The sequence below is a fragment of the Myotis daubentonii genome, chromosome 8, assembly GCF_963259705.1.
Source record: "Myotis daubentonii chromosome 8, mMyoDau2.1, whole genome shotgun sequence".
NCBI classification, from domain to species: Eukaryota; Metazoa; Chordata; class Mammalia; order Chiroptera; family Vespertilionidae; genus Myotis; species Myotis daubentonii.
In genome coordinates this window covers 93,972,690-93,999,122 of record NC_081847.1, presented here as the reverse complement: position 1 = coordinate 93,999,122, position 26,433 = coordinate 93,972,690, and the positions used below count along the sequence as shown (strand labels likewise).

At 46.9% G+C, this 26,433-nt stretch overlaps 1 protein-coding gene across 2 annotated transcripts; it reads left to right on the top strand.

The window, feature by feature from the left end:
• Positions 1-576: 576 nt before the first annotated feature.
• PSMA8 (proteasome 20S subunit alpha 8) lies at positions 577-26,433 on the top strand. Of its 2 annotated transcripts, XM_059704944.1 has the most exons (7): positions 577-726; positions 7,606-7,732; positions 10,779-10,903; positions 16,911-17,033; positions 21,900-22,019; positions 23,407-23,469; positions 25,976-26,433. In XM_059704944.1, exons 1-7 carry the CDS (start codon positions 625-627, stop codon positions 26,066-26,068), a joined length of 753 nt encoding a protein of 250 aa, XP_059560927.1. In that variant the 5' UTR covers positions 577-624; the 3' UTR covers positions 26,069-26,433. The 2 variants fall into 2 exon arrangements, with proteins under 2 accessions (XP_059560927.1, XP_059560928.1); XM_059704945.1 differs by lacking the exon at positions 21,900-22,019.

The window sequence follows — 26,433 nt, the reverse complement described above, 5'->3', positions numbered from 1 at the left end:
TGGCTCGGGGTGAGGCCTGGGCCTGTGCACCCGGAGGCCAGGGTGGGATTCCATGGCCAGGGCACCCGCACAGGCTGCCCGCGCCACTGGGCGGAGCAGGAGGCCGCCCATCCATGCCTCTCCCATCACTGATGTTCCTACTAGTCTCTCTCCCTCTTCCTCCTCGAAATCAGCAAGAACATGTTTTAAAAAAAATAAAGACACATCAATGATGAGGGAGAATCGCGGATGGGCTGCCTCCTGCACGCCCCCCGCTGGGGGCCCGGAACCGGGCCTGTGCCCGCTGGGAACAGAACCGGACGCCCCGGTGCTTAGGTCACACCGGCCACAGGCGGGCTGCACCCCATCTCGCTGTCGTGTTTATACCCGATGATCAGACGCCGCCCCAGGGGCAGCGGCCAGCCACTGAGGGTGCCCGAATCCTGCCGGCGGCACAGCCTGGCACCGGGAGTGGGTACCAGGGCTCTCCCACCCCGTCCCGCCCCCACTCCCCTCCCCCACGGGAAGCCCGGGGGCACTTCCGCCCCAGCCCCCACGCACTTCCGGCTCGCACGTGGCGGAGCGGTTGCTCGAGGCCGGCGCTGTGGGTTCCCGACGCTCCAGGAGATCGTCGAGCCCCGCGCGATGGCGTCGCGGTACGACCGGGCCATCACCGTGTTCTCCCCGGACGGGCACCTGTTCCAGGTGGAGTACGCCCAGGAGGCGGTGAAGAAGGGCTCCACGGCGGTGAGCAGCGCCCGCGGGGCCGCGCGGCCGGGGGACAGGGGGGCCGTGAGCTTGTCCCGGCGCCGCGCGGCCGGGGGACGGGGCCCCGTGAGCGGCCGTGCCTGCCCTTGAGGGAGAGGACGGCTCGGCTGCGAGTGATGGCGCCCACGCTGGTGGGTCTCAGGGCCGCTGTGTGCACCGGCCTGGGCTTACCGAGGCCACGGGCGCGGGTGTGTGTGTGTGCGCGCGTGAGCGTGTTTGAGCATGTGTACATGCTGCGTGTGTGTGCGTGCATGTGTGTGCGTGCGTGCTGCGTATGTTTGCGTGCTGCCTATGCGTGTGCGCGTGCTGCGTAGGGTCCGTGCGTGCTGCGTATGTGTGCGTGCTGCCTATGTGTGTGCTGCGTATTGTGTGCGCGTGCTGCCTATGCGTGCGTACATGCCTGTGTGCACGTGCGTGTGCATTCCGGGACCTCGGAGCTGTAGAAGGACTCGGGCTGTGCTGAGCATTGGAAGGAGCTCGGGGCGCACCCCTGCGGATGCACTGACCTGGGGGTGCACTGACCTCGAGGTGCACTGACCTGGGGGCGCACTGACCTGGGGGATGCACTGACCTGGGGATGCACTGACCTGGGGGTGCACTGACCTCGAGGTGCACTGACCTGGGGGTGCACTGACGTGGGGGTGCACTGACCTGGCGGTGCAGTGACCTGGGAAGGAGCCCTCCCCCGGAGCGGGTCTCCCTGTGATGATTATAATAACAGGTTAAAGCGGATCGCGGCCCTGAATGCAGACTCGGTCACGCAAAGGATGCCCGTTGGCAAGGGTTCGTCCCTCACTCGTTAAGAAGGATCGTCCTGATATTTGCACCGCAATATCAGTGCTCAGCCCCCACCACCTCCTGTCGTTGGCCGGTGTGTGTGTGTGTGGGGGGGGGGGGTCCATTTATTTTTTGGTGAGATTTTTAAATAATTCTGAAAGCCTTTGAGAGATGATGCCCTTCCTTAAATTCACCGATCCACATTCTGAAAAACTTCTAAATTCTCAGGGTAGTTGTAGTGCTCCTGCCAAGTTTTAGTTTATGTTTAATGGCTTTACGGTTTATAAAAATCAAAAAGGACAAAAATGCTCTGGCGACCCAAGACCGATCATCCCAGCCCTTCCACGTCCTCGTCTTCAGTTCCGAGGGATCGTTTTCTAGTCTCTCGGGTTTCGTGGGGCCGTGGGGTGTGCGTTTGGGGCTTGGAGACCCGGCTCTGAGGTGCACAGCTCGTTTCCACATGTAGCCGTGGCTGTATCTTGTCTCGCTTTCCATGCCGACTTAGTGATGGGGGGGAGTCATTCGGTTTTACTATAAACCTATCAGAGGTAAAGTGGTAAAAAAAAAAAAAACCACTGGAAAGAATCTTACATTTTTTAAAGTATTTTTCTATTCAATGGGGCCCATGAGTTTGCTTCTTTATTGTAAGTAATTTTTTTTAGAATTGTAAATTTGAGAAAAGCCTGATGCAGCTTAAACCGAAAGGGTGCCATCTTGATAAAAACAAGACGTTCTACAGCCCCCAGCATGGCATGAAGCAGATGGAGAGAAAGTGATGCCCGAGCTCCAAGCCTGCAGTGAGGGGAGAGATGGGAGAAACCGCCTGGGCTCCTTGAAATGCGGTAGAAGGCGGCACAAGTGATGGACGGCTCCTGCGTAATGAGCTGTAAAGGGCGCGGATATAGAAGTACCTGGAGTGGGCGTTTTTAAAGATACACCGGAAGGAGAAGAGGTTTTGTTTCGGGATTCCGAAATTACAATTTGCATCTTTGTATGGAGTTACTGTGTTTCCCTGCGGGTGCCATGACCTTTTGCATGGGGTGAAGTCTACACTGACACTTGTTGATTAAAATGTGTCACAAAATAATGGGTCTATAAAGGACATTTGATGTGATGAGTATAAATGAGCCAGAGTTACCGTTCTGACCGCTGTGTGAATGTGCCGTTACTTAGACAAGTTGCATGGGCCACGCGACAAGCCGTGGGTTTACCTCCTTGGTGATTATTTTACAGCCGAAGTGAGACAAGAGGCCTGCTTCCTTGTCTTTAGTTCCCTTTTCTGTAAATGAAAACCATCTTTGAATAACATTTTGGAGAGGTAATACCTTTCTTCTTGGGAAAAATATGAATCTTTCCTAATATTCTCCTGGAAAAGATAGGACTTATTATCACTCCTCATTCTGTCCTCTCCTTGACCCTAAACCTGCGATCAGTCCCGTTTTTCCGACTTTATCAGAGCTCAGCTCCCCGTCTGACCATCAGTCTTCCACAACCCTTACTTACCACCGCTTTCCTGTCGGGGCGGCTTTGTGGTCTCACTGACACACGCTCTGCCCCCCCCCCCCACTCCACCGGAGGGGAGGGGAGGGGAGCGGAGGGGAGAAAACACTTCCTCCTGCCAGCTCTCCCTTTACTCCTCCTTCCTGAAGCCGTCTCTGACCCCCTCCCCGCATCAGGGTCATTTTCTTGGGAATTCATAACCTGTAACACAGCACCGGACAGTATTGCTCCTTGGCCTCATATTCTCTCGTGTCAGGTCTGTAACAGACCCCTCACACCAGCGGGCAGGACGGTCTGGGGGAATCTAGGTGGTGTGCTCTATTTCTACAGCACAGTGTGCAGTGCAGAGGCTGGGCAGGAAGTAACGAACATTTCAGTGACATTTATTTTGCATCAGGTATTTTTTGTACATTATCTAATGTTAAGGAGACTGTTTAATCCCCTTTTTATAGATGCGGGATCTATAATTCGGAGCTTTCATAGTTTGATGAAGGTGTCCAGGTAAACGCTGATGGAGCCCGTGTTCACACTTAACTTTTTCTCGTTCCAAAGCCTCTGCTTTTTGCATTGCATCATGCGGTTTATTCAGTAAAAATGTGTCTGTTAGTTAGCTGTCCTCACGCATGTGGAATCAGACATGCATCATGGACGGCAATTAACTTCTTTAAGCTTCAGTTCCTTTAACAGTAAAATAGGCACGGAAACAGCACCTTCTCCATGAGGCTCAGGGGCCGCTGAATGAAGTAATAATACGAGTTAAGGGTCTTGCACAGTGTCTGGTTCGCAGCAAATAAATGGCAGCTCTGATCATTGCCGATCCCTTTGTTTTCTCTTTCTCCTTCAATGTTGCTATGGTTTTCCCAGCACATTCATTTCAGGACATTTTTGGTGAAAACTTGCATCTGCCAAGTGCGGTTTTGGGCCCTCGTGTTTCATAGTCAGTTAGACTCCATTTCTGTCCATGGGGAGCTTGCTATCTAGTGCGGCGGTTCTCAGCCTGTGGGTCGCGACCCCTTTGGCGGTGGAGCGACCCTTTCACAGGGGTTGCCTAAGACCATGGGAAAACACATCTATAATGACATATTGTTTTTGTGATAATCACTATGCTTTATTATGTTCAATTTGTAACAGTGACATTGGGGGTCACCACACCATGAGGGACTGTATTAAAGGGCCGCGGCATCAGGAAGGTTGAGAACTACTGCTCTAGTGTGTCCTCCCCCCCCCCCCCCGCCCCCACACCCCTTCTTAAAACCTATGCTGACGGTCAAGTACGTGAGTATTCTTGGATACTCTTCTTCACCCGAGAAGGAATAAATAGACTGTAGACTGCACAGACTGTGCGAGAGCGCCTGCAACCTGGAGGGACTCAGTGACCCATGCATCGCCTACTTTGGCTGAACTCTGGGAGGAGGTCGGTAAAAGCACAGTGCTGTGAGCTGCAGGGTGGGGATATTTGGCTTTTAAAGAATTGGGTGAAAAAGGCAAGACTGAAGGGACGTGGTCTTGAAGATTTTGTTTAATATGAGAGAGACTTTAGCGTATGTTTCAATGTTGGTGAGAGAAAACCAGCAGATAAAGTTGAGGTTTATTTCTTTTTTAGGTTAATTTGATTTATTTTTAACTTTTTATTATATAACTAGGGGCCCACTGCATGAATCTGTGCACCTTGAAAGGAATTGTGGGCAGCGAGGCTGTGGAGGGCACAGGGGCAGGTCTCGGCCCATCCTCGGCCCTGCCCGGCCCCTCCCACCGCGGGCCTGGTCCTGTCTGCTGGCAGCCCTGCTCCTGCCACTGCCACACTTGCTGACAGCGCGAAGCAGTTGGCACTGCCGCCAGCAGCAGATGAAAGCGGGGCCAGCGCTGGCAGCGGTGCGAGCACCGGCGTGGGAGTGAAGAATTTCCAATAACCACCTGAGACGCCCCCTCCTTGGTCTGGTGTCCCCGCTCACCTGCTCCACCATCCTGCCACAGCCGACACCCACCATGTCTGCGTGTGCCCCCTGGTGGTCAGTGCGTGTCATAGCAACCGGTTATTGGGTTGTTTGGTTGTTCTGCTGATTGGTCTATTTGCATATATATCTATATCTATATAGATATAGATATATATAGATATATAGATATATATAGATATATATAGATATATATAGATATATATAGATATATATAGATATATATAGATATATATAGATATATATAGATATATAGATATATATAGATATATATAGATATATATAGATATATATAGATATTCTAAACAAAAAGAGATATAAAGGGTATAGTATAATGAACTTCTGTACACCAGCTCCAATCGTTGTCAACATTTTACTGCTCTTTTTTTTATCTTTCCCACTTTTCCCCCTTCCTGATGGAATACTTTTTTAAAATTGATTTGAGAGAGAGAGAGAGAGAGAGAGAGAGAAACATCAATCGGTTGCCTTCCACATGCACCCAGAACCCCACAGCTTGGGTGTGTGCAGTGACTGGGATCCATCCTGCCACCTTTGGTGGGCGGGACGATGCTCCAACCAGCTGAGCCACACTGGCCAGGGCCCCAGTGGAATACTTCCAATTGGAATGTTACTGCGATCGCTGCAGGTCACACGCAGCTGTGAGAAACTTGTATGTGTTGCCCATTCTCTGCCAATGGTAACATTTTGCGAAACTGTGGTTCAATCAGGACATTGATATTGATAAAAGCCACCTGTTTTATCCAGATTTCTCCATTCTACTTGTACTCCGTTGTGTATACATCGAGTTCTGCCATATCTTATTGCCTGTGTATATTCGTGTGTCCACAGGCAGGACACTGGACAGCCGTCCAGCTCCAAGGGAGTCCCTCCTGCTGCTCTTCTGTGAGCACCCGCGCCCCCTCACCCGCCTCTCGGTGCCCTGGCCCTGCTCTCTGGCTGTCCTCATCTGTCTCCTGTTTCTCATGTTTTGTCATCTCAGACGTCATAGGCGTGGGGCCACACTACAGGCTGAACCTTTGGGATTTGCCTTCTGCCCTGAGATCCACCCGGTTGCTGCTCGCACGGTGTTTGATGGCTGGGCAGTGCCCATGGTGTGGATGTGTCACCGTTCGGCGGTGCCCCTGTTGCAGGGCATGTGGGTTTCCAGCGTGGCGTGTTCTGCAGAGAGATGCTGTGAACGTGCGTAGCGGGCTTTTGCGTGAACATGAGCTTTTTTTTCTCTGGTGTAGATCATAAGTGTGTCGTTACCCGGCCGCACGGGCACTGCGCGTTTAGTTTTGTAAGGAGTTGCCACAGTGCTGCTCGCAGTGGCTGTGCCATCGCACGTTCCCGCCGGCAATGAAATTATCCGCTGGTTGTTAATGAGCTTGTCTGTCTTTCTGTTTTTGAGTCAGTATGGGCAGTTTTTTTATTTTTCTACTCTGTTATCCTTTCAGATTTTCAAATTATTAGGGTGCATAATTTTTAAATCCCTACTTTTTCCCACTTGGATATGTTTCCTTTACTCTTTTTGCCTTTTGGCCATTTTAACTAAGACATTTAAAAAATTATTTCTTTAAAAAACTGTCTTTTGGTATTACCAATTTGTTGTTTTCTCTTTAGTCATTAATTTCTGCTTTTTCCTTATTTCTCCCCTTGAACTGAGCTTAAATATTTTTATCCCTTTTTTAACTTCTTGAATTAATTTTTCATTTTTAATTTGATTTTGTAAAGTGAGATTATGAATTTTCTTCTGAGCATAATTTTGTCCACATCCAAAAGCCTTTGATATTGGGACTTTCATTGCAAACATTTTCTAGATAGTGTGTGTTGGCAGGTTTGTTTTATTTTGTTCTTTGGAAAGAAAAAAATGTATTTACAAAATGCTTTGGGTTTGGGTCAGCCCTGTAGGTAGTGGGTCAGGGATGAAGAGGGAGAGGGGTAGCCCTTGGGGACAGCGCGCTGGGGGCAGGGACTGAGGGGGGGTTGTTTTGGGGGGTGTCGGGCCCCAAGGGCTTTCACCACACGCATGTTCAGCTTGCACTTCTGTGCCTCCTGCTGAGCCTCGCAGATCTACCACCTTCCACCGCCTCCTTCCCTCCCACACACTCCCCCCCCCCGGCCCCCCCAGTCCCCCCCCGGCTCCCCTCTCCCCCCCCCCCCCCCCGCCATCCCTAGGATGGATGGGCCGCTTGTCACTCAGTCCTTCCGCAGGGAGCTCTGCAAAGGGCTGAGGATCTAAGCCAGGATCTACGCAGCTGTTTTCTTAGAAGTCTGTTTTCTCAGTTTTACTGAATGTTTAAGGAAGAGCATTTTCCTCTAAGGCATGTGTTAGAATAACTTGATATCATGTAAAACTGACAACTAACTATATATTTTTTTTTTTTAAATATATTTTATTGACCTTTCACAGAGAGGAAGGGAGAGAGATAGAGAGTCAGAAACATCGATGAGAGAGAAACATCGACCAGCCGCCTCCTGCACATCCCCCACCGGGGATGCGCCCGCAACCCAGGCACATGCCCTTGACCGGAATCGAACCCGGGACCCTTCAGTCCGCAGGCCGACGCTCCATCCACTGAGCCAAACCGGTTTCGGCGACTAACTATATTTTTTAACGGTTTGACAGGTTGGAATTCGTGGCACCAATATCGTTGTACTTGGGGTAGAAAAGAAGTCAGTCGCCAAGCTTCAGGACGAGCGGACTGTGAGGAAGATCTGTGCCCTGGATGACCACGTCTGCATGGCTTTTGCAGGTACCTGTGGGCCTCCAGGAGTGACACCGAGCATGTGGTGCAGTCGGTCACACATGTGGGCCCACCACCGCTGTCGTGGTGCTGTACGTATACAACGTAGGGAGCTCGCTCCATGTCTCATTCGACACAAACAGTGCACCCTGTCTTTTCTGGGACAATCACAGCTCTGTAACCAGGATTTCTGAGAGTTGGTTTTGATAAAACATAAATGTCAGAAGGTATACATTATATTATCTTAATTGTAATTGTAGATAGCTGTTTTCTTTTTAATTTTTTTATTTTGAAATAACTTTAGATCAGGAAATGATAAAAAACAACAACAAAGTAGTCCCCTGTCTCCTTTACCCAGTTTCCCCCAAGGGTAACATCTTCAGACCAGTAAGTGGACATTGTGACAAGCCACAGATTTCTTTCAGATCTCACCAGGTTCACATGCACTCATTTGCATGTGTGTGCAGTGCTATTAGGCTTCCCACACGTATGGATTCATGTAGCCGTCACCACAGTCACGCTACACAACTCTCACATTACACAAGGCTACCCATGCTATCCCTCCTCCGTGTCACTGACCTCTGGGGTCAGTAAGCTGTCCTCTTCTCCATCTCTATAATTCTGTCATTGTTGAGAATGCTGTCTGAATAGAATCAGATGTCATAAAACCTTCTAATACAGGCTTGTTTTCATTCAGCATAAACTACAACATTAGTAGTAGTAGCAATAGTATTTAGTGGCAGTTAAAAAAGGAGGTGGTAGGATCTGTATGTATTGACATGAGAAATACCCATCACATATATTAAAAATAGTAAGTTACAAAAGAATATGTATGATACAGTTCTGTTTCTAAACTATAGAATTATATGGCACCTCTTATTCTCTCTGGTGGGGAATAAGAGGTACATATCCAAGCACATATCAAAAAGAAATACGGTTCCATTTTGAAAAAAATCACATTCTTCTGTTGATGTTACTATATTTTTAATGTTTGAAAAACAGTCCTTAGGGAAATAAATCAAAGCGTTTGAAAAAAATGATTTTATGTACCATGTGGAATTCCATTTAATAGAAACTTTACAATATGATAGTAGCTTCAAGGTAAGTTTGTGGCATAAATTTAAAAGCACTGGACTAAGGGCTCATTTATTCTATAATTGCTTATTTATAAACAGTGAAATTGCAATACTATCTTTTTTTAATATATTTTTATTGATTTCAGAGAGGAAGAGAGAGGGAAAGAGAGATAGAAACATCAATGATGAGAGAGAATCATTGATCGGCTGCCTCTTGCACACCCACTACTGGGGATCAAGCCCGCAACCCAGGCATGTGCCCTTGATCAGAATCGAACCTGGGACCCTTAAGTCCGCAGACCTGATGCTCTATCCACTGAGCCAAACCAGCTAGGGCTCAATACTGTCTTTAAATAGAATTTGTTTTTTTTCCTAGCCATTTAGTATTTATTAGTATAATTGTTGCTTATTATGTTAAAAACAGACACACACACACACAACTATGATACTCATATCGTTTGGCAAATTTGTCACTGACTCAGTTTAGTACAACTTTCTAAGTATGCTACTTTGTGTTTCTCTACTTTTGGATCATATATGTTGTAAATGGAAAATACTTAGAAATCTCCTTTCTGATCACATTTTCTAAATGAGTGAAGCTTTTAATTCATAGGATAAGCTAAATCAGTCTTTTTTCATTTCTTTTTTTTGTTTTAATCCTCACCTGAGGATATTTTTTCCATTGATTTCCAGAGAAAGTGGGTGGGGAGAGACAGAAACTTCCACATGCGAGAGACACATGGATTGGTTGCCTCCTGCAGGTGCCCCAACCAGAGCTAGGGAACCTGCAACTGAAGTGCATGCCCTTGACCAGGAATCAAACTGGAGACCTTCGGTCCACAGGCCAGCACTCTATCCCCAGAGCCACACCACCCAGGGCTCTTTCCATCTCTTTCTCTCAGATAACATCTGCCAGGAGAAGAGAATCAGTTTCTCTTCCCTTAACTCTCTGCTTGTGATTCGCACCCGGCCCATGAGTGTGAGTGTGATCCCTAGCGGTAGCGTATTCTGACAGCGTCTTATTGTTGACGAGTATTAACCATCTTCAGGGACAGCAATTCTTCTGGCTCCTAGAAACCTGGTTGGAGATGATGTGGAAGGGGAACAAGAGTCTGTGACTACAAAACACTGATGTTAGATGAGCAAGGGGTGTTTCAAAGACTGTGAGTGACTTCGGGCAATGTGGTTTTAAGAGAGCGGGGAAGGAAACAAACTGGCCATGGAAAGGTCGAATGCCAAAGAAGTCCTTGATATCATAGAAGCGTTTACATGCATTGCATCTGTTGGGGCACTTACTTTCTTTCTGTACAGAAGTATTAGGAATTAATTACATGATGTTTGGTAGGATGAAGGTAAGGCATGTTTTCTTTTTCTGGTTTCACATTTTTTATTTTCCAATCCTTAATCTTAGACAAAATACTGAGACATATTTCAAAGTTATATTGAATGAAGTTTGAATTCAGTGGATATGTGTTTGATAATGAAATGTAATGTTCATTGTTTTCATAAGAAGAAATCCAGCTTACTTCATGGTTAGGAAATAAGTATATTAGTTTTGGAATCAGGATAGACCATCAACCTTTGAACAGTCTGCCATTGATATCTCCCCCTGAAAAAGTTTTTAAAAATATGACTACAGAGATTTTAAAAAACTATTTTTAATAAACCCTAACAACCAGCCCATCTACTATGAATGAAACCATTTTAATCTTTTGGAAATAGTTTCCTTAACATTAGTGTTTAACCATTACTCTTTAACATCATTTTCTTTAAAAAGTCAGTAAGAATGCATCCAGTTCAGCCCTGAAGGAAATAAATCAGAATGTCAGATAAGCGATTTGCAAAGAATTTTACAAAGTCTTTATAATGGACATATACTGAGGAAAACAAAGGACATTATAAGAAAGATTCTGTGTTAGCTAAAACCCTTTGACATTGAAAAGTCCTCCTTCCTTGTAATGGTTCGACTGCTTTTATAGGGCTGACTGCGGACGCTCGAGTGGTGATAACCAGGGCCCGCGTGGAGTGCCAGAGCCATAAGCTTACCGTTGAGGACCCAGTCACTGTCGAGTATATAACTCGCTTCATAGCATCCTTAAAACAGGTAAGCCAAGAGAGCAACCAGCTGGTCACGCTTCTCCTTTACCGTTATGGTCAGGCCATGCACATACTTCAGGCATTTAGTCTACGAAATCTACGTTCTCTACTCTTCCTCACACGTCACACTCACACTGTCGCTGCAGTGGAACGGGTTGATTTGATCACTGGGAATCTCAGTCAGTGTCAGTTGTGGAGATTATATTTAAACTAGAGGCTTGGTGCACGAAATTCGCGCACTCAGGAGGGGGCGGTCCCTCAGCCCGGCCTGCGCCTTCGCAGTCGGGGAGCCCTCAGGGATGTCCAACTGCCAGCTTAGGCCCACTCCCCATGAGCCCAGCTTCTGGCTGAGCGGCGCTTTCCCTGTGGGAGCACACTGACCACCGGGGGAAGCTCCTGTGTTGAGCATCTGCCCCCTGGTGGTCAGTGCGCATCATAGCAACCGGTCATTCTGCCGTTTGGTCAATTTGCATATTAGCCTTTTATTATATAGGATTAAAAAGAGCAAGCAATCTAATCTTTCTTCACTTCTGAAGATAGAGTAAAGAGAACCAATTTTTAGAGTTTACCAAAGCAATACCCATGATTCTTTCACCTACAAACCTACACACAACTGATAGTGTTCAGGTATAACTTCTGAATCCGTAGTAAGTACGTTGATATTAAGTCTAATCATGATGTGGACAAATATGCTTTTCACTTATTATTTTATGTGCTTTTATATATGTCAACAAAGTCCTTATATAACTCTATACAGGCAGAACTCCTTTTTTTTTTAAACCCTAGATCACCTTCGTGGATTCTTTTTATTTTTTTATTTAATATATTTATTTATTGATTTCAGACAGGAAGGGAGAAGGAGAGACAGAGGGAGATAGAAACATTGATGAGAGAGAGAAACATCGATCAGCTGCCTCCTGCACACCCCCCACTGGGGATGTGCCCACAACCAAGGTACATGCCCTTGACCGGAATCGAACCTGGGACCCTTCAGTCCACAGGCGGACGCTCTATCCACTGAGCCAAACCGGCCAGGACAATACTCTTTCTTATGGTGGTCTGGATGCTCAGAGGTCTGCCTGTATTACTGATTTTAGTTGCTATCCATGATTACTTAGGATGTTTCTAGTTTATTTCATTTTCTCATTCCTTCTCTCACTTGCTGGCTCTCAAATTGCTACTTTAATAACATTATCTTTGAAACAGATTTTTTTATTTTTAAATTATATTGGGTTATTTTTTTTTTTAAATTAAATCTTTATTGTTCAGATTATTACATTTGTTCCCTTTTTTCCCCCCCCATAACTCCCCTCCTCCCAGTTCCCGCCCCACCCTCCGCCCTCACTCCCCACCCACTGTCCTCATCCATAGGTGCACTATTATTGTCCAGTCTCTTCCCACATCTCCCACACCCCTTTCCCCACCAAGAATAGTCAGTCCATTCCCTTTCTATGTCCCTGATTCTATTATAATCAACAGTTCATTCTGTTCATCAGATTATTTATTCACTTGATTCTTAGATTCACTTGTTGATAGATGCATATTTGTTGTTCATAATTTGTATCTTTACCTTTTTCTTCCTCTTCCTCTTCTTAAAGGATACCTTTCAGCATTTCATATAATCCTGGTTTGGTGGTGATGAACTCCTTTAGCTTTTCCTTATCTGTGAAGCTCTTTATCTGACCTTCAATTCTGAATGATAGCTTTGCTGGATAAAGTAATCTTGGTTGTAGGTTCTTGGTATTCATCACTTTGAATATTTCTTGCCACTCCCTTCTGGCCTGCAAAGTTTCTGTTGAGAAATCAGCTGACAGTCGTATGGGTATTCCCTTGTAGGTAACTGAGTTTCTTTCTCTTGCTGTTTTTAAGATTCTCTCTTTATCTTTTGCTCTTGGCATTTTAATGATGATGTGTCTTGGTGTGGTCCTCTTTGGATTCCTTTTGTTTGGGGTTCTCCGCGCTTCTTGGACCTGTAAGTCCATTTCTTTCACCAGGTGGGGGAAGTTTTCTGTCATTATTTCTTCAAATAGGTTTTCAATATCTTGCTCTCTCTCATCTTCTGGCACCCCTATAATTCTGATGTTGGTACGCTTGAAGCTGTCCCAGAGGCTCCTTACACTATCCTCGCATTTTTGGATTCTTTTTTCATTTTGCTTTTCCGGTTGGATGTTTTTTGCTTCCTCGCATTTCAAATCATTGACTTGATTCTTGCGCTCCTCTGGTCTGCTGTCGGGCGTCTGTATAATATTCGTTATTTCAGTCCGTGTGTGCTTAATTTCTCGTTGGTTCCCCAATATAAGATCGAGGGTCTTATTAGTTTTCGTGTAGATCTCATTAAGTTTATCGGCAGCTTCTAAACAGTTCTTGAGAGACCTTAAAAGTGTGGTTCTGAACTCTATTTCTTCCATTGACAATTTTGTCCTGTTTCTTTGTCTCCGCATTTTGTTATGCTTCCTTGGTGCACCCCCTAGTGGTCTTTGTTCGCAGTCTTATAGATAAATCTTGATTGTTGTAGCTAATTCCAGGGAGGGTTTGACCTCCAGGCCAAGTGGCTATGAGAATCAGCTGTGTCAGCAGTGAGAGAACTTCTGTCCTCTAGGGAGGTGCTAATCTAGCCTTTGCCTGAGGCTATCCGGCAAATGCCTCTGTGCAGGGCGTGGGCGGGGCGGGTCGCACAGGATCAACAGGGTGGGCCAGAGAGAGCAGTTATGGCGGCTCTCAGTCCTGTCCCCAGGGGCTCTGCCTCTCTGAGTCCCAGCACCCGCTGCAAAGCTCGGAGAGAAAGCTGCACTCGCTCTGACCGAAGCCAGACAGTCCCGCTTCTCCTGTTTGAGTCTGGGTCCCTAAAGACTCGCCCGGATCTGGAGCTCAGAGTCTGCGACTCCCTCCCGATTGAAAACGCCAACCGCGCCCTCCGCCACCAGCCCGCTCCGCGCACTCCGCACCTCAGAATTTGACTTCAGCACTGCGCCTCCTCTGAGTGTCCGTATGCGTTTCTCTTTCCTCCTAGTTGTAGGACTTCCACTCAGCCAGCGTTCCTGTGGTTCTGGGTGATGTCCGTTCCGTGTTTTAGTTTCACTTTTGAAGTAGTTGTTCAAAGCAGCAAACTCCGGCGTTAACCTATGCCGCCATCTTGGTTCTCCCTATTGGGTTATTTTTTAAGATTAGAATTGGTCTTTTTGAAAATTTATTTTTATTGATTTCAGAGAGGAAGGGAGAGGGAGAGAGAGATAGAAACATCAATGATGAGAGAGAATCATTGATCAGCTGCCTCCTGCACACCCAACACTGGGGATGGAGCCTACAACCTGGGCATGTGCCATGACCGGGAATCAAACTGTGACCTCCTGGTTCATAGGTCAGTGCTCAACCACTGAGCCACCTGGGATGGGCAAAATTATAATTGGTTTTGAGACTTTTGTTATATATAGCTAAATTACTTTCTGAAAAAATTGAACCAATTTTTATTATGCAATAAACAATGTATAAGTGTACCCCTGAAGAATCATTAGCACTGGTTTTTCATTTTTCTTTTATTTTGCAAAGAAGTATAACATAGTGCTTTGGGCCAACTATTTAGCCTGTTTTGCCTTAATTTTCTTATTTATATAATGAGCATTACAGTAATACCTACCTTGTTGAGTTGGATTAAATGATTTAATACTTTTAAAACATTTAGAACACTTTCTGGCATGGATTTTACCATTTGTCCACATAGAGATATTTTTATAGACCATACTTTCTATATATTAAAGTTTTAAATTACATACTTAATTTTAAATTGCCCTATTTTTAAGATTTAATATATGTTGCAGGAAAGTCCAACATTTTATATTTTTTTGCTTTTTTTATTTGCTCTGCTTTTTCCAGAGTTTATAAAGGCATCCCCCAAAAAACAAGGTGTGGAACATTGTGTATACAAGATTCCCAATTGTAATTTTTAGGTCTTCTTCTAGAAACATGAAGGTTATGTATAGAATATTATAGAAACATTAGGGATTCAGTGCACGAATTCGTGCACCCTGAAAGAAACTGTGAGCCATGAGGCTGCGATGGGCACAGGAGCGGGTCTCAGCCCATCCTCCCGCCACGCCCCCCCCATCCCCTGTCCACTGGCAGCCCTGTTCCTGCCACCACCACTGCCACGTGCTGACAGTGCCAGCCCCACTCACATCTGCTGACAGGGCGGAGCAATTGGGGCCAGCACCAGCAGCGGTGAGAGCAGGGCTGGCACCAGCAGCAGGTGCAAGCAGCCCCAGTCACCTCCCAGGAGCAGGGGGAGGTGGAGAAACCTTCGGGGTGATCAGGGCCAGCACTGGGTGCTGGCAGCTGGTACTAGTGAGGCCGGCACCGGCAGCAGGTGCGAGCACCGGTGGAATTGCGGTATGCGGGAGCAAAGAATTTTCAGTACCCACCAGAGGCTCGCCCCAATGACAGCGACCGGCGCCCCACCTTGGTCTGGCACCCCCGCTCACCTGCTCCACCATCCCACTGTGGCCTATGCCCTTCATGTTCAGCACTCTGCCGCCTGCTGCCGACGCCTGCCATGTTCTGTACACGCCCCCTGGTGGTCAGCACACGTCGCGACCGGTTGTTCGGTTGTTCGGTTGTTCCACCATTCGGTCTATTTCATATTAGGGTGTTATAGATATAGGTACATTTTAAGTCTGTAAGAGTAAGTTGCCACTGAGAAGGGTCCTGGGTTCTGGGATAAAGGAGAGATGCTTTAGATACACCTCTGGTACTTACAAATTACTTTTCCATTTTAAAAAGCGTTGACTAAGCACATAAAGTAGGAGGGTCTGTCCTCTAAGGTGTGTTTGCCACACATCATCTTACATTAGTGAGATCTAGGAGCATTAGGAGATACAGAGAAATTAAAACATAGACCCTACTTTAAAGGTGCATTATGTTTGTGTAGCCAGTTATTTGCATCCATAATTTGAATTGGCTGTTAAAACACATGCCTAATAGGATGTAAACATTTTAAAATCGATACCGTGCTAGACAAGTCCAGAATGAAGCTGGTGTCAAGCTGTTCGAGCCGCCGAGGTGCACGCGTGGCTGAGCTGCCTGCCGGGCGGTCTCAGCTCCCGGTCAGGACCCGTCTGCACTTCTAGTGCTCCAGGCGCAGAGTGAGTGTGGGCCCCACTCCCGATGGAGCTCAGATCCTGGCACTCGAGTGAAAAACAGTTGGTTCCCAGTGCCCTGCTGACGGTGAGGAGAAAGCATGCTTTTTCTCTAGAGAAACAAGGAGTTCCTTGTTTTGGAGCTGACTGAATGTCTCGGTCGGGTTTTATGTAGAGTCACTCAGTGTACGGCGGACAGAACATACTGGACAATGATGGTACCAAGAAAAGACATTGGATAACAGCGTCATGTAAGAACGCTGATAGTAATAACAATGGTCAGGTCTCTCACAGGAAGCGGAGGAGTGAGCTAAAGCACAGCTAACGAAATCCTGCGTCCGGGAGCCCCAGCGGTGTGAGGCACACCGTTCTCTGCTGTCACAAAGGCTCAATCTTGTTATTTACCCAAATGTGCATCAATCAATGGGAAAACAGCAGTAAGACCATGTAGAAGTAAACAGGATATCATTCTATAGACTATGTACATTTTAAAAAATTTCATAAAGGATTTGAAGTTAGTTCAGAAAGTGAGGGAAGAGAATCGGGAAGATATACAGAATAAAGAAGGTGTTACTTGATAAGTAATAGAATGGCCTTTGTGTGGCCTATACCAGTGATGGCGAACCTATGACACGTGTCAGAGGTGACACGTGAACTCATTGTTTGGGTTGATTTCTCTTTGTTAAATGGCATTTAAATATATAAAATAAATATCAAAAATATAAGTCTTTGTTTTACTGTGGTTGCAAAGATCAAAAAATGTCTACATGTGACACGGCACCAGAGTTAAGTTAGGGTTTTTCAAAATGCTGACACGCCGAGCACAAAAGGTTCGCCAACACTGGCCTATACACAAGGTAATTACCGAAACATTTTATTTTTCAGAAATACACTCAGAGCAATGGACGAAGACCTTTTGGCATTTCTGCCCTAATTGTAGGCTTCGACGATGATGGTATCCCAAGACTGTACCAGACCGATCCCTCTGGTACTTACCACGCTTGGAAGGTGAGTCATGAACTTTTAATATATTAAAAGAAGGTGAAAAGATGTATCCACCATAAATGCTTTATCACTTTACCGGGCATGATGAAAATTAAGTTACATGAAAATATTGATGGTGGTAGGAACTTTATGTAACCATTTAACCAGTTGGCAATTATGATGGTTTCTGGTGGATAGAGAAACACTTTGGCTTACTAATCACAGGGTTTTTCCTCTACATTTGGAAAGATGTGACAACCCTAAGTGCATACGAATGGCCAGGTGAGAAATACCCAGTTCCTGCTCATCGCCACCCTTCCACTGACTGCCACGTCACATGGCTGCTGCTCCGAGGAGAGGCACGTGTCTTTCTGCTTTTAATAAAGATGAGAGAGCCTATAAGCTCCACACTGAACCCTTCAGTGCACCCTCTAATCTAGGAGCCGGAGCCCCAAACCATGACTTTATTCCCATGTGTCAGCACGTCGCAGTGACGGCCTCACCGTCCCTGGGATGCAGCTTTTATGTGTCTGGCTGGTTTTTGAGTCACTATTTGTATTTCAGCACCCAGCCACCTGCTTTGTTTAATGGCGCACTTCAGTCTCATGGTGCCCAGATTGAGGGCCATAGACACCAGTGGCGGTGTTCCGAGATGAATGTTTGTACATTCTGATACATGAGAATAAGACCATACCCCAGAATCTAGGATAAGTGATTTTGACTATTAAACGTTTAAATACTGCCCGGCCGGCGTGGCTCAGGGGTGAGCATCGACCTACGAACCAGGAGCTCATGGTTCGATTCCCGGTCAGGACACACGCCCAGGTTGTGGGCTCCATCCCCAGTGTGGGGAATGCAGGAGGCAACCAATCAATGACTCTCTCTCTCATCATTGGTGTTTCTATCTGTCTCTCCTTTCCTCTCTGAAATCAATAAAAAATATATTCTTAAAAGGTTTAAATACTTAGGTTTTAAAATAATGTTATGAAGAGTTTATGTTACTATATTAACATCCAGATAAATTAATCAGGAAATCTTGCCTTGATTTTTAAGCCTGTATTAACTAACGTATTTGATTTGAGCTGACCATACTCATACTACTTTACAAACCAGTTAACCAATCCAGTAAAACAGTGGCTGGTATTCTTACCACAGAGATCTGGGTGCTTGTGTTAGCTGCACACCCTTTAAGCCACCTGCACATCGCATGGCTGTCAGAGGCTATGAGTGTACCTGCTGCAAATACCAGGCTTGTTCCTGCCACTTAGAAACCTTGTTCATGTGCTTCCAGGTCTCTGCCCTACACAAAACGAATGGTTACCCTGAATCTCTGTCTTCTGTTTGCATTGATCATGACGTCATCACTCTTCATTTCAGTTTCGTAACAATTTCCACGTTTATGTAGTTTTCCATTTTATTGTGGTTACGCCCTGAGGTCACACATAGAAGCATTTTTTATTTCAAAGTCCATGGACATGGGCAATAGGGTAGTGAAAACCTGGAGGTGGGGGTAGGGATTGGGAGGAGGCGGGCAGGGGGAGGGAATGGGAAATATCTATAATGCTATCAACAATAAAAACAAGAAAATCAAAGATCTGAAAAAAATGTTCATTGAAAGACAAAAAAACAAAAAAAAAGCCAGGAGACTCTCCCAGCTCAAAGGAGACTAAACGGACCATCGCCCAAGGCGTTTGCTTAGATCTCGACGGGGACAGTGACAACCAGAGACACTGAATGCATCGGCCATGGTGTGTGTCGGCCGTAAGCTTTGGGGAGTGGACTTACCGCGTTCTATTTTAAAATCCCTGTTTTAAGGGAATTGACAGAAGTATTTAGGGGCAAAATGTTATGACATCTTCAACATTAAAAAGCAGCAATGTGTGTGTAAGTAAATGGAAAGATAAGACAAGTATCTCAAAATGTTAATAACATGAATCTAGGTTAAAAGGTGCATAGTAGTTCATTGTTCTCTCAGCTTTCCACAGGCTTGAAATGACCAAGTTAGAAAATTGAGGAAAGAGAATAGTAAGAAGGAGGAAGTGACAATGGCCCCTTTAAGAAGTTTAGCTGTAAAGGGGAGCAGGGAGATGGAACAGCAGCTACCGGAGAATGTGGGTTCAAGGAAGGTGTTTTTCAAGACTTGACACTACACAGGATCCGTTTAGTCAGCACCAGCATTCAGCTCGGAACGTGCTGGGCCCCGAGTGTAGCTGACAGTCTGCTCCCAGAGGACGGGCATGCTAGCGGCGGCAGGGAGACAAGCGAATGGACAGCATGTTGGCCTGTGGTGGTGCCACGTGCCACCCCGGGTGTGGGTCTCTCCCCGGGTGGGGGTCCCTCCCTGGGTGGGGGCTCCTCCCCGGGTGGGGGTCTCCAGGTGTGGGTCCCTCCCTGGGTGGGGGTCCCTCCCCGGGTGGGGGTCCCTCCCTGGGTGGGGGTCTCCAGGTGTGGGTCCCTCCCCGGGTGGGGGTCCCTCCCCGGGTGGGGGCCAGGAGTGCAGCATGGGCATCACCGGTGCAGCTGGATATGCAGGGCAGCAGCCCTCAGACCTGTAGTCGGGAGCGCCGTCTACCTTACCAAGACCCCATGGAATCCTTACCGTGAGGACCTCAGACGTCCCGCCCTGCTCTGGAGAAGCAGAGTCAGATGGGGGCTGAGGAGGGGGAGGGGGTGCGGTCTGAAGAGGGACCTGGGAAGCAGGATGTGAGCAGAGCTGGAGAGAGGTGAGGGAGCACAGTGTGGCCAGGGCTGGGGTCCCAGACGGGACAGACGCCAGTGCAGATGCTCTGAGGAGCGGCTTCCTGGTGTGTGTGTGTGGGGGGGGGGGGCGGGAGACGGGGCAGAGGCAGGACATGAGATGGCAGAGGCGTCTACGCAGCAGGGGGTGGGAATCGCAGAGGGCCCTCCTCACACTCCTTCTCAAAATTGTGCATTTTACTCTGAACAGGACCAGACGCGAGTGTTAGCAAAACAGAACCATTAAAGTGACTCCTTTTAAAGGATCCTTCTGGCTACTATGAAAACAATCTATGAAAAAACCGTATGGAGAGAGCAAGGATGGATGCAGGTGATACAATAAGAATAGGTGGCTGAGCATTGCCCCCGCACCAAGAGGCTGTGGGTTCGATTCCAGTCCGGGCACATGCCTGGGTTTCGGGCTCGATCCCCAGTAGGGGCATGCAGAAGGCAGCTGATCAAGGATTCTCTCATTGATGTTTCTCTCTCTCCCTTTCCCTCTTCTCTCTCTAAAATAATCGATAAAAAAATACATTTTAAAAAATAGGTGATTTGAGTTTGGTGAAAAGTGGTTAGATGTTGGTTATATTTTGCAAGATGAGGAATGGTGTGAGGCTTTGCTTAATGGGTATAAGGTGTGAACGAGAAGGAAGAGTAGCTGAAAGGTTTTGGAATATGTGCATTTATGAAAATGACACAGTGACGGGGATTTTGACGATGTAGAGGAAAGGAAGACAAAAGGAGAGGCTCTAGGTACAGTGGCACGGAACGCAGGGTGAAAGTGGGCAGGTGGGAGCATGGACAGTTTTAAGTGAAAGAAATGATTGTTTTTAGTGGAACATTCCAAACATATACCTAAGAATACAAAAATAATATCAGTGCATGCGTGTATTCACCAAGTTGAAACAGGTGCTGACATGTTACCATATTTGCTTCAGCTCATGTTTTAAGTGAAATGTGGGACTCATGCAGGTGATGGCACAACACTCAGGCGCCACCAGCCGGCTCCACACAGCCGGAGCTTCCTGTGTGGCCTCCACCTCGTCCCTTCCTCCCGCCGCCGCTCCCTCCGGGAAACCACTTCCCACAGTTGGACCGTCACTGCACATGGAAGCGCCCAGAACAGTAGGGGCTGTTTGCATTTTACCCCGAGACAACATGAGGCTTGATGGCTCACTAGTGAGCCAAAGGTGACAAATAGGGGTGTTTGTGGCCTTCAGGGACACTTGGTTGTCACTGCTGCATCAATGGACAGAGCTGCTCAGCAGCCTATAGTCACAGGACAGCCCCCCCTTCCCCTGCAAAGAACTATCTGTTCCCACATGTCAGTGGTGTTGAGGTGAAGAAAACTCATGTTAACCTTCCCAGCCCTTCATTTCTCCACACGTGAACTGAGTTAGTAACGTTATCTATGGAATTGTTTGGGGGATGGTTGGGCTGGATGAGTTAACTCATGTGAAATGAACAACGTAGTGCCTGGCACATAGGTGCTCTGCTCATGTAAGTTACTGTCATCTCCATCCTCACCGTCCTAGTACTAGTCTGGAATTTAGAGTGAATGACAAGAACCTGCGTAAACTACCTGTGGCCAAACAGCGAGGGAAGTGTGCTTGCCTTTTCCTTCATTTGATGAAAAATTCTGAAGAAACAGAAAACCGGGGACTGGAACAGAAGAAGCCCTTCTTGCTTATAAAGTCAGAGAAGATAAGGAATGTAATAAGTAGTGTATGTTCGTCTAAATTCTCAGAACGATGCGCAGTCCCATTCGTGTAAAAGCTTCCTTCACGTTGATTTTCTTTTTCCCCTCGTTTTCCTCCCTTTTGCACCAAAGTCTCACCTCCTCTCCTCCCCACACCTCATGGAGTTTCAGCTCTTTCCATCTATCCTGCTGTCAAGAACTTGGGAATATTAGAGCGACAGACGCATTGGCCAGTAGAAAGCATGGGTATGTCTGAAAACTGCTGGCGCTACAGATTACTCATGGGAGTGACCAATGAGCTGTAGAAATGTTTGCTACGTTTTCAAACCTACAATTTTCATTTAGCAATTACGCTAAGAAATACTGGAGTAAACTGTAAATCTTTAAACTTTACTTAGTAACCATACATTCCTTCATATTGCAGTATTACTAAGCATTATCTTCTATTTTTCAAGGCAAATGCAATAGGCCGAAGTGCTAAAACTGTCCGAGAATTTCTAGAAAAGAATTACACAGAAGACGCCATAGCTAATGACAGTGAAGCTATCAAACTAGCAATAAGAGCTTTGCTAGAAGTAAGTGACCTAATCCTATCTAATAAAAGAGAAAAATGGTAATTGGCGTACGAGCTACCCTTTTCATTGGCTAATCAGGGCTATATGCAAATTAACTGCCAACTATGATTGGCAATTAACTGCCAACTAAGATTGGCAGTTAACTGCCAACAAGATGGCGGTTAATTTGCATATGTAGGCACAATGCAGGGAGGCGAAAGGGAAAGCAGGAAGAAGCCCCCTGCCACTGACAGTGATCGGAAACCCAGGGGGGAGCTAAGAGCTGGGGGGAAGGGCAAAGGCGGCCCTGGGGCTGCCTTTGCCCTGCCCCCCAGCCATGATCGGAGAATCAGGTGCCTTTGCCGCCCTGGCCAGTGATAGCAGGAAGTAGGGGTGGAGCCAGCGATGGGAGCTGGGCATGGTCGAAGCTGGCAGTCCCGGGAGCTAGGGGTCCCTTGCCTGGGCCTAAAGCGGAGCCCACGATCGCAGGGCCACTGCAGCTGCGGGTCCCCACTGCCCGGGCCGGACGCCTCAGCCAGAGGCGTTAGGCCTGGGCAGGGGTGGAGCCTGCAACCGCGGGGAGCTGGGGGTCCCCCGCCCACGCCTGACACCTCTGCCAGAGGCCTCAGGCCTGGTCAAGGGGCCGATCTGGTGATTGGTGATCAGAGGGTGATGAGGGTCAACTCCTCTGGCCTAGGCATCAGGCCTGGGCGGGGGGCGGAGCCGGGGATGGGGGGGATATGATGGTCCCCTTGCCCAGGCCTGAAGCCTGGGTCAGAGGCGTCAGGCTTGGGCGGGGGTGGAGCAAGCCATCAGAGGGAGATGGGGGTCCCCTGCCCAGGCATGATTCCTGGGCCAGAGGCCTCACGCCTGGGTGGAGGCCAGAGCCAGTGATCAGGGGGAGATGGGGGTCCCCTGTCCAAGCCTGACACCTCTGGCAGAGGCGTCAGGCCTGGGCAAGGGGCCGATCCTGCAATTGGAGGGTGATGGGGGTCAACGCCTGAGGGCTCCCAGTATGTGAGAGGGGGCAGGCTGGGCTGAGGGACACTCCCCTCCCCACACACACACACCCAGTGCACGAATTTCGTGCACCGGGCCCCTAGTCCTATATAATAAAAGTATAGTATGCAAATTGTCCCCTCAACCAGGAGTTTATCTGGGAGTTCGACCAGGGGGCGGGGCCAGCCAGGGGAAGGCGGGAGACAGCAGCAGCAGCAGCAGGTGGCCAGGGGAAGAAAGGAGAGGGTGGTCCTGGCCAGCAGTGCTAGGAACCCTACCAGTGCACGAGTTTTGTGCACTGGATCTCTAGTAAAGGATATTGAGGAAAGCAGAGGTTTTTGTCCTTTAATTGCGTATTAAAACACAGAATTTCCCGAAGTCATTCTAAAACCAACTTGTTCTACATTAGGTTGTCCAGTCCGGTGGGAAAAACATTGACCTTGCTATCATGAGAAGAAACCAGCCTTTGAAAGTAAGTCACTAACCAACAAGAAGAGTCGGTAGTGTGTCTGGACAGAATTTAAGATGTGACGCCTGAATGCCCTGAGCACCATTGACATGATGACAGCTTCTGCTTGTTTCTGAGGCGAAGCTCGCTGATGTGATGTGCTTATTGCGAGCAGCCACCTCCCCCACACCCTTTGTGAAGACGAGGTGCTGAGGGAGGCCCGTGCACAGACCTCCCCGTGTGTGTGTGTGTGTGTGTGTGTGTGTGTGTGTGTGTGTGTGTGTTCGTAGAGGGAGGGACCCGCTGAGTCAGAACGTCCTGGGATCAGCACAGCACATTCCCCATGCAGAGTCCTTCCTGCCACCATGTAGAGAGCAGCTACTCTTCTTAGATTTTTAGATCTTCCGACGGCAAGCTATGCTTCCAGCTAGTGTCATGCAGCTGCCATTACATCATTGCTGGCCCTCCAGGCTTCGAACATAATGTGATCTTCATTATGTCAGCAAACCCTCTACCTATTCTTGATTGCCTACTGGTTTTTATCTATTTTCTATACTTGCCACTTAAAGGTGCCTTGAGCCACTGTTGACTTAAATTTTAATACCTTGTGTGATGCCCTTTGCCCGTTTCTTTGTGGTGAGTCTAACCTGTTATCTGTATACCTTTTGTCAGCCATTATGAGTTACAACTGCTGGACCACAAAATAAATTGTCCAGAACAATGTGATGAATGGTTCTGAAGTTTATGGTAGAGGATTCATTGGCCAAAGAGCATTCAAAACATGGTTCTCTGTTGTTCATTAGGTAGAACTTTACAATGTGGTTTGCTCTCTTTAGCTGAGAGTATACAAAAGCATGGGAAACATGAAAAGTATGCTAAAATTTCTTATACGTGTACCTTTCCTTTTGTTGTAGGGAAGATATTTCAAGGGGAAACAGTATTGAAATCAGCGCTGTGTGGAGAGTGGGGTTTTTGTTTTTGTTTTGGAGGTGTATGTGGAGGGGATTCTTGTTGTAATGATACCACATCCCCATATTCTGTTAGTTAACCAGTGGATGGGGATATGAGGATAGGCCAGCAGCAGAGTTTCAGTGAATTAGAGAGAGAGGGATGGGGATAGGTCTTCCTCTACACGGCCACACCTAGTAATCAAGCTGCTGAGCACAGAATGTGGAGATGGGAACTGGGCTGGGTTATCAGCCCTGCTGCCAAGGGCCTAGGACAGTGACGGCGAGAGCCTTTTGAGCTCGGTGTGTCAGCATTTTGAAAAACCCTGACTTAACTCTGGTGCCGTGTCACATGTAGACATTTTTTGATCTTTGCAACCATAGTAAAACAAAGACTTATATTTGTGATATTTATTTTATATATTTAAATGCCATTTAACACAGAAAAATCAACCAAAAAAATGAGTTCACGTGTCACCTCTGACACGCGTGTCATAGGTTCGCCATCACTGGCCTAGGACATACGTGCCAACAGTGCAGGGACACAGAACCAGAGACCAGAGGCACCTCTCCAGCCCCACACATATGTGCACGCGCGCGCACACACACACGTACACATATGTTTTTACCTCTGAGTGGTAGGCTGGTAGGTGTCCTTCCACATGGTTTCTCAGGATGGGCTGCGTGGCAAATAGGACACATGCTTTGGAGTTGGACAGACCTGGATCTAAGTTCTAGCGAATCAGTTTGTTTAACAGTATGACCTTGAGCAATTTGCTCCCATCTTTTGACTTTAAATAAAATAAAAATGACTTAAATAAAAGAAACATTATTTTTGCTTTGAATTCAGTGAGGGAGTTGTAGATAAGCAGTGTGAATCATCTTTTCCTTATCGCTTATGGCCAGCCCATGAGCTGATAAAATAGTGAAACCCTTTCAGAGAATCACAGTTAGGAGGGGGTGGAGTTCAGTGATGAGTTATTTGCTCATGAACAGAGTGAGTCTTGCATAAAAATGGTCTTAGAGTTTTATTTTGATGTAGGATATGTAATGCAATAACATATTTTACCCTACTTTCTTTATTAGCACGATAGTGGAAATGTCATAGAGTTCTGGTTTTTGTTCATAATAGTTACAACTATGTTGCTCTTGATTCTTTGAAACACTTCATATGTATTTGAAGTTATAAATAGATAATAGAAATTTATAAGATACTAGAGGCCCAGTGCACACATCTGTGCACGGGTGAGGTCTGGCTGGCCCCGCTCCTGATTGGGGTGGGGGAGCCAATCGGGGAGGGCCGGTAGGGGGAGGGGCTGCTGGTGGTTGGCCAGCCGGCCTCACCCCCAATCAGCCCCCAACACCCCGATAAGGGGCGGGGCCAGCGAGGGGGGGGCCGATTGGGGCCGGATCAGGCTGGTTGGCTGCCGCAGTGCATGTCGTAGCCACAGGTCCTTCTGGTGGTTCTGCCCTTCCGATCGTTGGGCTTTTACATATAGAGATAATAGGTGTTTTTCATATTGTCAATATTTAGAAATGTTTGGTATAATTGCAATTTATTAAAAAAAATTTTTTCTTTTCAGATGTTTAGTGCCAAGGAAATTGAATTACAAGTCATTGCAATAGAAAAGGAAAAGGAAGAAGCAGAGAAGAAAAAACCAAAGAAGACTTTGTGAACCCTGAGAGCTTTTAATGTTGTGTTGTGCTTAGAATTAGTGAGTTTTAAAGGAAATACGCTGGTTTATGGCATTGCATTAGTAGTTACGTGCTGTTTTGAGACTGCAGATTTGTGACTCTCCTTAGTCTATTACAGGGACAGACATACAAGAATATGTAGATTTTCTTTGAAAATATTTTAATGATTGTTGAAAGCAGTCATAATTCCACATAAGCTTGAGACTATACTCTATAACTTGTCCAGTGTGTTATATTTCTTCATATATGAAAATTAAGACAAATTTTAATTTAAAAAATGAATAATTTGGTGACATTTGAGTATTGACCGTCAGGTAGAGAGATACCTATTTAGAAATAGACTGAA